The sequence below is a fragment of the Charadrius vociferus genome, unplaced genomic scaffold (genome assembly GCF_000708025.1).
Source record: "Charadrius vociferus isolate BGI_N301 unplaced genomic scaffold, ASM70802v2 scaffold92, whole genome shotgun sequence".
Taxonomy (NCBI): Eukaryota; Metazoa; Chordata; class Aves; order Charadriiformes; family Charadriidae; genus Charadrius; species Charadrius vociferus.
Window position 1 is genome coordinate 1,850,389 of NW_009647874.1, and position 17,622 is coordinate 1,868,010.

Consider the following 17,622-nt stretch of genomic DNA (forward strand, 5'->3'; position numbering starts at 1 on the left):
ATTTGAGGTAGCTTTACTTTATTACTGCACTTAATTTCCCTTTTAGCTTTATTTAAGTGTATTTTGAAATAGTACACTTGGATATAAAGCATAGTAACATTAATATAAAGATGTCATGAAGTATTGTTGATTTATTTTTATATTGTTATGTTTGTCTGAAAAGGTATGCCAGATAACATTTCCTTCTCTTTGCTTTTCTCTCCGCCACACTGGGGAGGCAAGAAAAGTCCCACAACCTTACAAATCAATAAGTTTTAATGGCTTGCTAATGATCAAGATCAAGTATTTCCTTAAGATAATCTATTAGTAAAGCATTCACAGACTAATTTACTTAAGCCAAGCTTTTCTCTTGGTAAATCCACAATCTTTAATCAAGGTGAAAAATCACCAATTAGAATATCAGTCTGCCCTACTTGAATTGCTAAAGAGTGTCAGGCCTCCTGCCTGGAATACGTTTCTGATGTATTGCAGGTTCTCTGGGTCTTTTCATTGAAAGTTGAAGTCTGTTATTAGTTACAGTATTCATGTACGCTGTTAAACATTAGAAAGCTATATATTCATGAGAAAGTTGAAGGGAAAAACTGAGGGCGTGTGGATGTAGCTCAGTGTATTTGCAAAATACCAGTGTTTTCACAAATGGTGGAATCTTTACAGAGCACAGTTTAGGTTCCTTGCTTTTAGTAATTCTCTTTACTATTGGAAATATTCTGGGCGCAAGTGTTTTTATTTAATCTCATAGTAACTAGTTTACCATTCAGATTAAATAAATACCTAGCATTTAAAGTAGTTTTGTGTTGTTTTTCTAGTGAACTTCTTGTAAAGTTTTTATCTGTCTAGGTATGACCTGAACACTAAAACTGCGTAACACATAGCTTTTCATATGGTTTGCTTATCCTTCTCTTTTTAATCGTATTTTTATGTACATTGCATAATGTACTGCATTTTGGATAAGCTGAACTGCTTTGGAAGTATTTTTCTTTAAAACGAGCGAACCGAAAAAACTACCACCACACACGCTAGGAAAAAAAAAAATGGCAGAATATCAGAAATATGGTCATCAGCTGGGGATGAGACTATGAGAATCACCCACAAGGTTGCTGCAGAAGTGAGATGAGATGGGGAGAAGGTTGGCTGTGTGTGGTCAAGTGGGACCACCACTGAGTTTAAATCTTTTTTTGTGCCTGCTGAATCATGAGGAACTTCAAAGGTGACCGTTGGCTTTTATGTTTGCAAATACCATGAGCAAAAACTTGAGGGAAGTCAGATGGATGTCAAATAAGTCATTATTCGAATAAGAGAACTTAAACTTGCTGTTTGTTGACTTTAGTAAGTACTTGTAAACAGTGTTGTGTTCACACACTATTGTGTAAGAAACTGACTCTGGGGAGCAGATTCAGTATATTCAGGTACATAAAATTTAAAATGTAGAGAATCAAGGCTTTATTTTGCATGTAACTTGACAAGTCTGGTTGAAGATCATGTGTTCTGTGTTTTTGGCAGGTAGTTGTTGCAGTAGTTACTAGCACTATGTAAATAACTCCTTACAAATATAATAAACCGTTTTTTCTCACCCTTGTCTTTCATAGGTAATGTACAAACGAATCCTGCAGCAAGCAGGTTTTATACAGTTTGCACAGCTTCAGTTCCTTGAAGCAAAAGAACTCTTCAGGTAATTGTGTGACAAGAAATTTATTAATTTATGTTCTCTAAATAAGGAGTTAGTGTTCATAGTTTTAAAAACTTAGTTGCTTCAATGGGTTTTGGTACAGATGTGAGTTCACTGTGATAAAATGGTTTTGTTGGGGGTAAAAACAGTAACATTGGAACAACTTTATAACTGAAGAGCTAATGCAACTGATTTTTTGGTATGCTAACATACAGTAGTATTAAGGCTGTAATCCTGTAATCTGAGTGTTGTATGTGTGGAAGACTTTACTTTATGCCCATGAAGGTCAAGGCTTTATTATTGTGCCTGTGCTGTGATTTGCAGCATGAACATTGCCTGGTTCTATTCTTTATTAAGAAAAATAAAAACATTTTTAACAAAAAGTTACAATTTAAACGTTAGTTTCAGTTTAAATATTAGTATTTTTTGGAGGATGCCAATACTGAATGTGTTTTAACACTTGTTCTGCTAGGTCTTTTCCAGAAGGCAGATTATTTGTTCTTGAAGTCTGCACTAACCTTCCCAGTTTAGCTGTTTCAGCAGTCACTTGTTTACAAATTGACGTTGGTATTCCACTTTCATTCAAAAAATGCTGCTCGTTATCTTTATTTTACCTGATAATTTCATTTCTGCTAGCCATGTCCTGTACTGCGATGGGGCACCCTCCAGAGTTAGTGTAATCCGTGGTGACCACATAAAATAACTCTACTTGTTATCTGCTGAAATTCACTGTAAATCAGTTTAGAGTCAGGAACAGGATTAAGGTTAGACAATTTGCTGTATACTTTAAGTGTGTACAGTATAGGAAAAAAATTGTCCTTGGGTTTACAGAAACGTATCAAGGAAAGTAAAGCTTTGGGGAATGTTACGACTGATAAGGGACTTTGCCATTTTGCCTCCTGCTCACCAGGATAATGGGAGACACTGGGCTTGAATGGGCAGTGTACACTGAGTGAAGATGAGCGAATGACAGGCAAGGCCTGAATGGCATTTAGTGGCATTTTGTTTTGGCCGCAACCGCTTTCCATACCACCTTGTAATTTTTGGCATTAGTGAGCAACTTGGAATCTTCCTCCTCTCTGTAATCTTCCAAACACTGGACTGCTGTGTTGTCTATCTGAAGTAGAAGCACCAGCTGTACGTAGTTAGGAATCTTTTACAACATTCCCACAAAGCCCTTCTGTGTGGCTTTCCAATGGACTTTTTTTTCATTTCTTTCAGTATGGCCAGCTTTGGTAAAATAGCTTGTTGAGGTTGAACTGGCTATAAAGTATCTTGATTGTCTAGGTGTGGTTAGGTGTCCAGACTTGTATAGCTCTGCAGCTGCCTTGACTATGGCCGTGTCGTGGTTTAGGCTGAATTGGCCACTGGGGATGGGATCTCAGATGGGACCAACAGATGCTCCCCCCCGCTTACACTTCCAACTCTTTTTCTATCGTTCTCTTCCACCCTGCCTCGCAATAATTCCCTGTGAGGTCTAATCTGGAGACCCCACCTTGCTGGTAGTGGCCCAAGAGTCTGTTAAAGGCAGTGAAAAGGGGAAAATGTATCCTGCAGGGAGCTGCAGCACATTGTAGAAGGAACCGAGATCAGTTATGCAGCCAGCCTCCATCCAACTAGCAGTCTATCTGACAAGAGCTTTAATGAACAGTATTGTAGGAGCTCCTCTATAGAAAGAAACATGCTTCACGAGAAAACATGCTGTCCAGGCATGAATTTTGGAGCTGAGTCGGCATCTCAGGGCGTTCCCTTCCTCTAAAACTGCAACTCCAAAGCAGAACAACTGTTCATGAACTGCTAAAGTCTGCTGGGAGGAAAAAGCAAAGATAAGTTTTCTGTGCTTTTCTTCTGGCCAGTTATACATAAGCTATTCAGAGTATTCTGGTGACTCTCAAAAACTCCTTATGGAGTCCAGGTTCCCTGATTTTCAGCCCTGGTGAACACACACAGTTTGAGTAATACCTGGTTATGTCCCGATATACACTTGGTCATTTTAGACTTACTGATGCTCAGAGGAAAAATGGGAAAGATAATGGCAGTCTATGTATATGCTTCCTCCCATCCCCATGTGTTGCTCTGCAGGTGTTTCAAGTTAATGTCAGTCAGAAATAACTTCAGTCTTAAAATGCCACGGGGAAACTTGGTACCTGTCTGAGAAAAGATGGAATTACCAGTGAAGCTGAGTGGCAGCAGTACCTCCAAGAACTCGGTGTGACGTTGGCCTACTTCTGGCCAAATATAACGTGAGATTGTCTCACTCCTCAGAAAATATCTGTCAGTTACATGCTAGCGGGGGAAATGATTATATTGGACTAAAGATGTTGTTTTCTTGCATCAATAATGCTTCTTGGATAACCTTGTCAAGATGCAGTTGTATCTTATGCTTAACTTCATATTTCTTAAATACTGAAATTTTTAAGAGGAATACTTTCCTGATAAGTTCCTCTTGGTTACACTGATATTTCTGAACACTGAAGAAGGTTGGCAAAAAGGAAGGAAGTGGTAGCTTTATTGAAACTCAAATAGTTCCACTAAGGGAGGATAACTTTCTTCAGCTGGATCCATTCACCTTAAACTGAGTGAGCTGTCACAGTGAGGCTTCTTTGGTCTGACAAATTCTGTTGTAAGCAATAACAGAGTTGTGATTTATATTTTATATCTTTGCTATTTCATATTGCTACCATTGGAGGCTTGCATGCAGTTAGACCAAACAGCGATGTTTAGCGTGCTGTTTGCTGAATTCTGGATGTCTTGCTGAGATGTTGGTAGCTGCCACAGTGAAACCATTTCTCTCCAGTGTGTTTGGTTATGTCCTTTCTCTGGTTAGATGTTGCTTCCAGTCTGACAGACCGGATACTGGAACTTTTCTAAACTTTGTTGCGCTTTTTAACAAATCAAAATGTTAACTCTTTTCACAGTGTTGTCTCACCTGAGAAAGGCTATAGAGAGACTTATAGCTAAAGTCTCTCCTGCACTGGAAAGGTTAAAAAATTGCTGGTACTTATATCTGGAGACATAAGAAATAGGACTCAGTGTGAGATTTGTATCTTAAATGTGATTCAAGAATATCAGCTTCTATTACAGCCAGCGGGATCGGGGTAAAACAACTAAATCATGTAGGCTTCTTTGACATCTCTGATATCAGTAAATTTAAGGCTCTGAATTTAGACCTAAGTTTTCGGGAAACTTGCAGATTCTGCCTGTTGCATTGTTTCTATATATGAAGCCCGAAAAGACCTAGTGCAGAATTACTCAAAGGGAAGTTGCCTCTTATCAGTGATGACTTGACTTGTTTTAAGGGCCTGTTTTCTACTTTGTGGGAAGTCGCTAACGGTATTTTGCTAAACGTGAGATACTAGAAGCTGAAGACTCTAATGTTTTTTTTTCAAGGGAGCTGAGGTCCTTTGTAGCCGCTCCTGCAAATGTGGTGGAAAGAGCCAAAGCCAAAAGGCATCCACAGATCCCAGGAGCCATAAGCCTTGAGATGAATGTTAACCATTCATGTAGATGGGGTCATTGTTTAGTATTTGGTATTCTTCTGAAGAAGTTTGTTCCGGATGATACTGTGCTTAAGAGGAGGCTGCTTGATTGCTGATTACCATTGCTGTGGGGAGAGCGAAACTGTACGATGTGAGCTTGAGTCAGACCTGCTGAGAGAACCACTGGTGATCCACAGCCCGGGCTTTGGGCTAGCCTGAGTTAGAAGCTGATCTTGATTCTTCTTTTGGAAACAGATGGTCGTTAAGGCCAGAATCTGTGAAGTTCAGAGGTGAAGTACCTGACTACTCCCTCATCTAGGAAAAGTTGGATGGTAAGATAAAAGGCTGAAGAAGATACTGTAGAAGTTGGAAATTCTTTTAAAACTTATTAAAAGTGGCACGATAAATATAGCATTTTTAACTTCTTTATCTGTCTCTATAGTTGTAGTCTCCATCTCGGCTTAGGCCGTCTCCAAATACTTGACAGCATAGCCAGCAAGGGAGCCAATGTTTATACTTGAATTTCTGCAGGTTTATCGACTCATTGCTTCTGCACTAATTTTGAGTGTACTGTTGATGTTATTCAACTTGTGGGTTAGCTTTTGTTCTAGAACAAATCAGCGAAGAACCATGGAGGGGGAAAAAAAAAATCTTTCTTTTAATAGGGTTAATCTTTTAGTGTAATACATCTCATGTAATACATATATTATCTGGTGGTCCTCAGGTCTTAAACTTTCACAAGTAGTTGGACTACCCAAAGCTGCAGTTAGATTACTGTAATGAGTTCATGCCAAAAGCCCAAATGCTCTTTGAACCATCAGGTCAGACCACTGACAGAACTTGCTACTTCTTGGTTATTCTGCCTCTTAAAAAAAAGTCATCATCTACCTGTGAGTTCCATCATAATGTGGATCTAAGAATTTCAAAACCAAATATCAAGTTTGAAAAGAGGGATTAAGAGGAAATTTCAACTGCAGAAATCTGCAAAGTGGACAGGAACACTTGACTCTTGGTTAGAGGCTGGCCTTTCTACTGTAGAGGTGGTTTTGGGGCAGTAGGAGCTCTGCGTATGAATCAGAAAAATTGCTATTCAGACCTTTTCTAATGGGAAGGCTTTCCATGTTCTTCTCTGTTGTGGTCCTCTATCGTTTGTGTTGCTGTTCCCATTCTTTGCAGTCACTAGGTTCTGGAACAGGATACTTGCTGCCTTTAAATTTGATGTTGCTGCGGTCTCCCAGAATTTCGTTCCTCTGCTGTAGATTTTTATAGCCAAAGGACAGTAGTCACTTTTTTAGAAAGTTCTAAACAGGTGTTGCTATAGTGATGCTTCCTACTAGTTCATACTTCCTGGATGGTTTTGGCATTGTGTCTCTGGCAAGAAGTGACCAACTCAAGGCATGCCCTACTGCTTCAGTTACTTTACAACAGTAGGGAAGGGATGAACCTGTTTCTGAAAGTCTTTCACAATTTACTTCCTGCAGAAATGTGCTGCTTTGTCTACTTCCATGGTTATAACTTGTTTCTTTGTGGAATTCTTTCCAATCAAAGTTGTGAAGGGAAGGTCTTTTTGAGGTTGCTGATCACTGAATAGATAAGAACTAATTTTTAAAAGTTTCATGAAATAGTAAGTAAACTTTCATGCATGAAAGTTTGCATGAAATAGTAACTAATAGGGTTTCTTTTAGAGAACTGTCAGTTCATCTTGATTTTTTCAGCAACACTATCTCCTGCATTTCAGGAATGCTCATCTTTAAAGATAATTCTGAATAATGACTTTGACATTGAAATAAAATATAAATCCTGGTTTCTTGCTGTTCTTCTAAAGCAAAGCCTGGGAGGAGGAGGGATTCTAGCTGTGAAAACTGGGGAGTTGTTTGCCATGTGTGGAAAAAACTGCTCATCTTATTCTTCTGTCACAACGTGCATTCTTCAAATGCTTGAGGAATTTCTTCAATCTAGGCTGAAAGAAAAATGTTTTGTGTTACAACTTGCTCCTGCATAAAGTATAGATGCCCTTCACATACAAAGTGGAAAAGCCACTCCATAGTATCTGACATAGATGTACACCCAAGACCTATGCCTGTACAATAGACTACTGCTTATTGGTTAGACGGATGCATAATCAGTATCCATGGTTTGTTTTCAGAACCTCCTTAAGAAGTGAGCCAAAGGAGGAATTTGGTGCATTTCAGGGTTGGGGAAAACGTTTTCATCATCCAAATAAGTGTTCTGAAAGCTTTAGCTTTCTACAGGAAGTTGCTGTTTTCTACAGTATTACACTTGCACAGTCTTGGTGGCTTGCCTGAAAGGGTTCGCTCTCTCCATTTTTTTTTTTTTACCTCCGTCAGAAGACTGGCTCCCATAATGTATGGATGAAGCCTAGGACAGTCCTAGGAACTGCACTAAGGCTATTCAGCAGATTTTTGTATATGCCACAGAACAGCTGAGGCATGTCAAAAGCAAAAGGCTGGCCAGTCTCTGAAATCTCAGTGCTTTCAATGTCTAGAAGAGGAAAAAAAAAAATGTTAAACAAGTTTGGATAGAAATAGCCAAAACAACCTTCAAATTGGTTCTGAACATATTTGCTCTAGCTTAGATGGCAATAACTTTCAGAAACTGACAACCTGTTAGTATCCTGACTCTAGGCATATGTGAGCATACATTCCCAGTATGTTATTTTTTTGTGCCTATGTATACTTTTTCTTTCTTTTTGCTTCATCTAGTTTGACACTGTAATTGCAGAAGCGGCCAGCTTGATGTCCGGGAGCTGATCTCTCTCTACCCCTTCCTGTTGCCTACTTCTTCTTCATTTATACGGTCTCATCCCCCTCTGCATGAGTACGCGGACTTAAACCAGCTGACCCAAGGGGACCAGGAGAAGATGGCAAAATGCAAACGATTCCTCATGAGTTACTTGAACGAAGTCCGCAGCACTGAAGTTGCAAATGGCTACAAAGAAGATATTGACACAGCTTTACTCAAGCTATATGCAGAGGCAAATCACGAAAGCCTGCTGGATCTGCTAGTTTCGGAGAACTTTTGTCTATTGACAGATAGTGCTGCCTGGCTGGAAAAACACAAAAAGTGAGTGGATTTTTTGAATATTGCACCTTTGAGACCAGAGGGAAAATTGTCTTAAATGCTGTTGGCTTCTAGAGCAGTGTGTTCAAATCCTTGTAATTTCTGTGCTTTCAGCTCCCAAAGACAACTTGGCCTGACTTGTCGGCATTTAAAAATGTTGGTGAAATGGTATTAATTGACAGTCTGAGGTAAAGGAAATGCATTCTGTCATATGCTGTCAAATACAGAGTTCTCCCTGAAAGCTTCTGTGTCCAACTCAAAAATAAAGGATTGGTACAAGTTTTTTTGGGGGGAAAAAAAAGTGATTTTTTTTTTTTTTTTTCCTTGTGAAAATGTGAGAGTTGAATGGATACAGTAGTGGTACTTGGACAGAATGAAAAGATGCCTTAAAGCATGCACTACCTTAGGTAGAAGCTATTAACCAGCTAGTGGCTTTAAAATTGTAGTTGCTTACTCGGGGAAAGATCTTACTTTTGAATTGCATACTTTCTGTGCTCCCACTGATTCACTAAGAAGAGGTTGCTTAAGATGGCTGCAAACAATTTAAAATTGGAAGTGCCAGCAGGTGGAAAATTGACTGTCATTAAGCAGGAAACACTAGATAGTAAATGAGTAAAATACAAACTCTAGTCATAGGTAGTGTCTCTGTCTTGGATTTAATTTTTTTCATCTTTAAACTGTGCAGTGCAGTAGTAGCAACTACAGCGGTGAGGACGAGTCTTTAATTGTGGTTAGATTTAGGGTAGTTTCATTTATTTCAGGTGTTTTGTTAAATCCTCTTGGTAAGTATGGTTTGCGTGGCAGACTTTTGCAAATGTGAATGGTAGATTGTTCCATGAGAACAGCCATTACAGAACTTTAGCTGTAGTTTTATTACAGTACGTAAACCCCCCTCTATTGTACAAATTGTACAAAGCATTGTACAAAGCTCTTCCTTGCCTGACTTGATTTCGTGCTGCAGTAAAGAAAAAAAATGTTTCTGATAGTAAAACAGAGTTTTAAGTGAAAGCATCATAAAAATTTGATTTAATGACACCTGATTAACTATTGGAGGAACAATTTATTATTTGGAGCTGTGTGTTAAGTGTGTTTATAAAAATCAAAGAATAGCATGTGAATCGTCTCTAATGTGACACATACTTTGTTTAAGTTGGAGCTAGTAACTACCTTAGAGACGTGAAAGACAGACACATTTCTAGGACAGAACTTCTCTCCTTTATTCTGAAAAAGAGGCTACAGACACTTGTTCAAGTGTAGGTATGGCCATGTACATGTCACTGTAAACAGTCATTTGTTATATTCTGTGCTAATCAAACCATAATGAAATTGGTAGGAAAGATCTGGTGATTTTAATATTATTTTCTCTCTATATACAGGTACTTTGCTCTTGGTCTGCTGTATCACTACAATGGTCAGGATGCTGCAGCACTTCAGGTAAGGATAAAGCTTTCAGTGTCACCTGCAAACCATTCCAAAATACCAGTTTACCTCTGAGATAAAAATATGAGGTGCTAATTTATGTTTGAACAGTAGTGATGTGAATATATAAGAAAAATTGATGCTAAGACTTCTTTGAATAAATTAATATGCTTAGATGTGAAAAACCTGAAGAACTTACTGAAGATGACAGGTATTTAGATGCTTGTATGCTATTTTTTAAGCAAAACTGCACACAAGAACTTATGTTTGTACTCTTAAAAGATGGACGGAAGTGCTAAAATAATCAAGAGATCACTTAAAAAGGTGTTTGAGGGACTTCAGGAACATATCCTGTGCTAATTGGTCTGTATAAACACAGCAAAAGAGTATTGTAATTTCATGGCGGGCACTGACAGCAACGGAGAGTTTGTTTCCTTATCTGATGGTGGACAGTGAACACATTCTGCAAGATCTGCGGGTTTCAGCTGGGTCAGTAATCCCTTCGGGGACCCCCCGTTGTGATGTCACTAAGACTAGCAGCGGTCTGTAGACTGCAGGCTAAATAATTTTGTTATTCTTGTCTGCAAAGCTTCATTTAGAAAAATTAATACGTTCTTGGTCAATAAATAGCATGTACGTCTCAGACCATATCCAGTACCTTAAGTAGTTTGCTTTACTGTGTGGGGTTTTGAGTATGATAATTACAGTAACACAGTTGAATGCATTCAAGTCAGTTATATAAAAAGTAATTTCCCGAACAGAAAACCAACAAGGACAACAAAACCAGTATGTACCTTTGTCATGTGCAAGATGCCTTTCTTTGTTTCAAGGAACCAGGTTTATTGCTAAAGTGATCTGCTAGATATGGCACCGTTAATTCCAATTATAATTTACATAAAAATAATCTCACATGGTACTTAAAATTCTTCATTCAAAACGAAATGCAGCAAACTAATCAGGTTTTCTTCTGACTTGTTTATATCATTTGCTTTTAATCTTGCACACGCAGAACACATGAAAATTACACCATGCACCGGAAAAAAGGACTTTTATCAAAAGCTTTCTTTGTGATTAGTGTACCTCCTCCTGAAGCCAGTAACTCAGGATGTGGGAACCCACATGATACAGAGTCTGAATTAGTTGAATACAGCAGGTGCAAGAAAAGCCTACGATGGAGAGGAGGCGTGAATTCAGTGACCAGTGAGGTCCCTTGCAATTGCTGTTCCTAGGAGCTCTTTCTAATTCCACAAGTACCAATGACTAATACTAAGCGTTGTAGCAGCTCACGTAAAATTTGAGTTGGAAGAGCTAGTACATGTTTTAAGCACTTTAATCTTTGTGTGGTTTTGTTGCAGTTATGGGTGAAAATAGTTGATGGAGACATTCAAGATTCTACGCGTTCAGATCTCTATGAATATATAGTAGACTTTCTCACGTTCTGCTCAGACCAAGATCTAGTGTGGAAATACTCTGAATGGGTTTTACAAAAAAATGAAGAGGTTTGTGATCAGTGTACTTTTCCAAGAACACGATAAATATAAAGTATTTCCCTGCCGTGGCGTTTGGGTGTTTGTTAATGGTTTTCCATTTTGATACCTAATTGGGCCATTTTTGCAGAATATTTTAATGCCATTTGATAGTGATCAACAGAAGAAAACTTCCAGGGTTCTCAATTATTTTAAGTCCCTCTGTTAACAAGTGCTAGTGGTAATTGCCCCTTTTTCTGCTGAAAACAAACTATAGGTCATTCTGTACAATGAAAGATACAGTATGTCTTCTGTTTTTCTTCATGTTAAGCAAGATAATTTTCAGATCTTAAAAATTTTAAAGAAATCTAAAAAAATCACCTAACAGGTTAACTGTTGCTGCTGTTTCTTTTTTAAAAGGATTCCAGGGATGGGTACACAAGGATGTGGAATGAGTAGCCTTCATTCAAGACAAAACCTCGTTGCTATGAGAGTTAACTGAATTGACCAGAATTTAAAAAATAATTTTGTAGTATCCATTAGTGTGGTGCACTGTTAAATACGATGCTTTACGCTGTATCAGACAGTCTGTGCAGTTGGAAATTGTTGCTGCCTAATTTGTATGAATTTAAAGCTTGGCTATTATATGCAATGACAGATTTCTAAGCTTTTGTTTTCATCATTAGAGAACTCTCTTAAATGTGATGATGTACACAGCGTTAAGGCTGTAAACGTTCTGGTCTCTAACTTGCACTTTCTTGCTGCAATGGGCTGAAGTCTCTTGTTCTGCTGTTATGCAGATCCATTCAATACTTTTTGTGGCTGGTGAAGGTTGTGCCCAACACAAAGTTTATAGCCTGGGCAATGTATAGACTGTGAATTCAGGTAATGGAGATAGGAGTGAGGGAGATGACAGTGAGCACCAAGTAGTGTAATCTTAGTGGAGTTGAGCAGGGTTTTGTGTTGTTTATCTTTCTGAATACTGTACTAAGTAATCTGATAGTATTTAAAATAAAATGGTAATAAAATGGTTGCCACTGAGTTCCTAAATGCAATTAACTCCTTCTAGGTTGGTGTACAGATGTTCACTAAAAGGCCCTTGGAAGAACAGGAGAAAAACAACATTAATCCAGATGATATCATCAGTTGCCTTAACAAATATCCCAAAGCACGTGTTAAATATCTAGAACATCTAGTATTGGAAAGAAAAATACAGGTGAGTCCTACAAGAATACTAAAAAAGTCATAGAATTCAGAATGCAGACTATGATGAACAATTGCTTTTGGCAAAAGCCAAAGTCTAGCAGAAATAAGCATAACTTGAAGGCTTTCAGATGTACTCAGAGTAGAGAAGGGTTAGTTTTAAGATTAACGTAGATGATGAGGAGCAGATATCTGCATTATTTTTAACTTTTCAGCTCTCGTGATCGCAAGACAGTTGCTTATGTCCCCTCAGAGTGTTTTGTTTGGTTTTTCTACATCTGATTATTGCATACCTTTCTGTTTCACTGATGAGGCTCAAATCTCTATCTGGGAAGGTCATAGAAAAATGGTTGAGCATCTGCTAATCCTATTGCACTGTGGCAGCAATATACTGAAATTCATAATTCAATGTTTTACAAATAGGTATATTTTATTCTGTCCCTCTGGAGAGATTTGAGCAATTAATGACAGAATTAAGCCATGCACTTCTCACTGTAGAATTCCAAACCGCTCTAGATGTTAAATGCCCAAAAGATGTGTTCACAAGTCATAAATGAGAGTGTATTCTTGGGTTTTCAAGCACAGTAGAGAAACAGCCAAACATTATGGTACTTGGATATGAGACATTTTAAGCACAGGAGAAGTTACTTTAACCTGCAAGTAAAGCAAAAAAATGAACATGGAAAGACCTCAGCAGATCTGATGACCAGTTCACTAATTCATATTCTGCAAATACACATGCTAGATCAATGGTTTCCCTCTGTTGCTATTGCGAATACATCAAGGTGTGCGATACTATGACAGACAAATACTCTGGTTTCTGATGTCATTAATACTCTCAAACAAACTTTTTGAGTTAAACATAGTGCCTTGTAGAATATTTGTAACAAAAAAATAAATCTACTCTACCTCCTAGTAAAGGCTGGGTTATAAATTGATTTGCTTTTTAGAAGGTACTAGATTATTGTAAATGTTTTAGTGAGAGTGTTTCAAACAGTCAAATCATCAACTTGTTTTGATGAATATTGGGTAGTGGATAACACAAAAAGCACTGTGCCTTCAGAGTGCCTGTCTACCTCTGGTGGCTTTCTCAAATTTTATTGCAGAAATAGAAAAGGTCAAAGAACATACCTGAATATGAAGAAGAATGAATTAGATCAAAATTACTAATTTTACAAGGGAAACAAAAGGGGAAGACACAGTGGAGATCATACTTGTACTCAAAAGAGAGAGATCTGCTTTACTGCATTGACTTTCATTAAGTGAACTTCCCAAAGGAAATAATTTTTCCACAAGGAAAGCTATTTATAGATCTTGTTTATTTAAAGTGAAGAGGGGTTTAGGAATAAGATGTTTCATATCTACATTTTGGAAATATCTGTATTAATGAAATGGAGAATCCTGTACTATAGGTATGGTATATCTTGTGAAGCTGGTCTGCATAAGTTGTCGATCTGCATAAACAAAGGACTTTTTGATTGATTTGAATTAAATAAATGAATTAAGGTACATTTCTATGTAATTATGTAAATATTCATCACTGTTATTGGTGGGGAGAAGGGGTTGTCTTTGTAAACTGAGCTAACATTGTTCTTTTCATCTGTAGAAAGAAAAGTACCATACTCATCTAGCTGTCTTGTACTTGGAGGCAATACTTCAGCTAAAGTCTGTGACCACAGATAATTGTACAGAAACAACTGAACTGCTGTTTAAACTACGCAGTCTTCTTCAGAAGTCTGATCTTTACAGAATTCACTTTATTTTGGGTAAGGTGCATGTTGTCTAATATAAGTGCTATATGCCAGTTCCAGCAGGAAACAACAACAAAAAAAAAAAGTCCTTATAAGGATAGAAAACTAAAAGGTCTGTGGTTTCTAGGTGTATTTGGTTGCTAGGCTTACTACGTGTATTCCTAACAGACACAAGTTAATTGAGAAAGCATATCTGTTAGTGTTGTCTTTGCTCGTGAGATGCAATGGTACGTTTGCCACTGCAGCAAAACCAGAATAGCATAACTAGCTAGAAAATATATCTTCATACAATTACCTTCTTAATTTATAGTCAGTTTCTTTTTAATGATGAGCGTGTAACTTGTGACAGTCTTTTGCAAATGGAAGAGTTACAAGTTTATTTGTTAAGCAGTCTGTTTCTCAGTGAACTGAAGCGAAGCTTTGAGGAATCTGAGTACCAAGGACTTGTTTGTTGTCCATAACATGCTCTCACCCCAGAAGCTGGGGTTCATGCGAAGCAAAAATACAAGCATCTTTTTGAGTGAAAAGCACAACGTCTTACTGTTGGTATAAGGCAAGCAACAATTTAGCTAAATTTTTTTCTTTGACCAACGCTTATAATGGCCATGTTTTAACATGCCTTCTAGTGGATGAAGGGAAATGACTTGTTATTGAACTGAAAGATGTGAAATGTTTTTCTGAAATTCATTGGAAAAATCCAGTGGATGTGGAAATAAAAATAGCTGAGTAGCAACTCAAATAATTTACTGACATTTAATGTCCCTGTGCCTTTCCAGTCAGCGAAACATTATATGACAGATAATGTACAAGTATAACACAGTCATTGAAACTCTTGCTCTTTTTCATCTTTTAATTTTTAAACAAAGTTTTAAGGGCAAGAATTACAAGATGGATTATTCTCTTGAAATCCGTGTACTCCGAAACACAGGATTTCTTACGTGACAATTCTTATCTTACGTGAATGTGAGATCAATGCATGCTAGTATGTTCCTCCTTGATAACCAAAATATTTTGGGGAGAAAAACGTTGTATTTCCATACCTTTTGCAGAGGTCTATGCTGAATCTTCATCACCTTTATAATAAGTAGAGTATTTTCTATTTTATCTTGAAATGCCAAATGAATTTCCCGTTCCCTCTGTCTGTGGCTGACACTTTAAACTGTCGGACTGAATTAAGGCTTTGTAGTGTCCTTTTCTAAATGGGAAGTACTATTTGATCTTTATTGTCTTTTATGGACTTTAAACTATTCTGTAATTTTCTGTAATTCTGGGAGAAGCAGAGGTTATAAATATCTCAGCTTCATCTTACAGTTTATCATACATGGTAGCAGCGTGCACAGAAATGTGCAAGACACACATGCTAGAATTTAAAAGATGTCAGTGACACTGGTTTTATCACCTGTTATTTAGTAATTTCTTTTTCCTTTATTTTGTGGGGCACTTTTGCTAGAGATGTGTTTTTCTACATCTAGACATTCTTGTGCTTATAAACATCTGCCCTCTTTCTAGCTGCCAGCACCCCTGCAAAAACAGCAAGAGTTGAGTTCTTTGGGCTTGTTTGCATTGAGTCTAGGAGAGCGAGTAGTTGTCTTCTCCACTGAGCAAATGTTGCATTGTTTCTCATTTAACAGACAAAATCCAGGGCACTGACCTTCATATGGAAAGTGCAATTTTATATGGAAAACTAGAAGAACATGAGAAGGCTTTGCATATCCTTGTCCATGAGTTAAAGGACTTCCATGCTGCTGAAGAATACTGTATATGGAACTCTGAGAACAGAGACCTGCAGTACAGACGGAGGCTTTTCCATATGCTGCTGTCAGTGTATCTAAATCCAGGCACTTCGGATTGTGCACTTGTCATGGCTGCTGTGGATCTCTTGAATAACCATGCTGCTGAATTTGATGCGGCTCTAGTTTTGCAGCTGGTGCCTGACAGCTGGTCAGTGCAGCTCCTCTCCCCGTTCCTTGCTGGAGCAGTGAGGCAAAGCATTCATACGAAAAGAATGACTCAGGCTGCACTTGGGTTAGCACAAGCTGAAAATTTAATCTACAAATACGAGAAGGTAGGTTGTGTTGTGTTTTTTTTTTTTTAAATAGTGACAATTTGAAGCTTTACAATTAAGTCCTTTGATATATCAAAATAATCAAAAATAATCAATAATCAAAAGAAGCTTGAAGAATTAGGACAAAGTTGCCTTCATGTCCTTGGCAATTTTACTTGCTGCATTTATTAGCTTTTTTTTGCCATAACTACTACATTCAAACTTAATTTTATGCTTTCTCTGTAATACAAAAGGGAAGGTGGGAGCCTTGAAATAAGAACAACTTTGGTGAACTTGTGGGCTGAACAAAAGTGAATCTGGGATTTACAGATTAACGAGGCTCTTGCAGAAGCTAACAAATGTGAGTTAGCATTTTTTCACTAGGATTACGACCTGTCAGAAGTCACAAAAAATTTTCCCCAGCACTTAGTATTAATTGAAGCTCGTTAGTAGCTTTTGTTAGTGGTAAATTCACTTGTGAAGCTTTCTTCTGTTCTTGGCTAGAGCTGTGTTGCTTAAAGCTCCCAGCAGATTCTTAAATCTGTTTGATTCTAACAACGGTGTATCCAGCAGAATCTGTCTGGAATAAAAAGGCATCAGTGCTCAGTTTGCTGTGGAGTTGTCCTGTGAACTTGTTTAGGAAGCTGCATCGGGTTTTCAGTTGCATTATGCGGGAATGCCTTTTTTTATTGAACAAACAAAGGAAAGAAAAAAAGAAAAAAGCAGTACTTAAGAGGAAGCATGAAAATGAATGAGTATGGATGTGGAAATTAAATTCAAGTTAAATAGTTCAAGCAGTCTTTTCCTACTACCTCTATCGTTGGCCAGGTTTGTCCATTTGGTACAGTTGAAATTGTACGCCTTGTAATTTCACTTCCTTTCTTGCTGGACTCATGTTTGGATTTTTTCCCTCTCTTTAGGTTAAACAAAAAGGAACCCCGGTTCTTCTTTCGGACAAAAAGGTCTGTCAGGTGTGCCAAAATCCTTTCTGCGAGCCTGTATTTGTAAGATACCCAAATGGGGGTATGGTCCACACACACTGTGCTGCAAGCGGACATCTGAATTCAAACATGACTCATGACTCTTCCAGCTCCAGCAATCAGACTTGAAATATGTTCCGGTCCCACAGGTTCCCATGACTTATACCCCATTGAAAGGGGGCTGGAAAAAAGAACAAAGCGCAGCTACTTTAGGTATAAATCCAGATGAAGAGCTAGTCTTTGGGTTAATGGGAAGACTTCCAGTAAATATGAAATATCACCACTTATCTTCTTGATTTCTAATGAATGTATATAGAAAAGAAAAATCACTACCAGAAATGGAGAGGTGCAAATATAGGCTCTTCTGTATATAGTAATAAACAGTTAAAGAAAATGAGCCTTTTCTTCACAGTAAGGATGAATGTTATGGAGACAAGGCAAACAGTTATTTTAAGAAATGTCACTTTGCACTGAATGGGGTGTTGATAAATTTGTAGAGGTGGAGATGGCATCTACTGGAGTTGGAATTCTTC

At 37.9% G+C, this 17,622-nt stretch overlaps 1 protein-coding gene across 1 annotated transcript in view; it reads left to right on the forward strand.

The window, feature by feature from the left end:
• Positions 1-17,218, forward strand: part of TGFBRAP1 (transforming growth factor, beta receptor associated protein 1) — a 32,014-nt gene extending 14,796 nt beyond the window's left edge. Inside the window, exons 4-11 of the mRNA XM_009883070.1 lie at positions 1,587-1,669; positions 7,888-8,229; positions 9,603-9,660; positions 11,001-11,144; positions 12,181-12,327; positions 13,921-14,080; positions 15,697-16,130; positions 17,030-17,218. Of these exons, the coding sequence (XP_009881372.1) occupies positions 1,587-1,669; positions 7,888-8,229; positions 9,603-9,660; positions 11,001-11,144; positions 12,181-12,327; positions 13,921-14,080; positions 15,697-16,130; positions 17,030-17,218 (1,557 nt within the window). The remainder of the gene's footprint in view (positions 1-1,586; positions 1,670-7,887; positions 8,230-9,602; positions 9,661-11,000; positions 11,145-12,180; positions 12,328-13,920; positions 14,081-15,696; positions 16,131-17,029) is intronic.
• Positions 17,219-17,622: the final 404 nt, after the last annotated feature.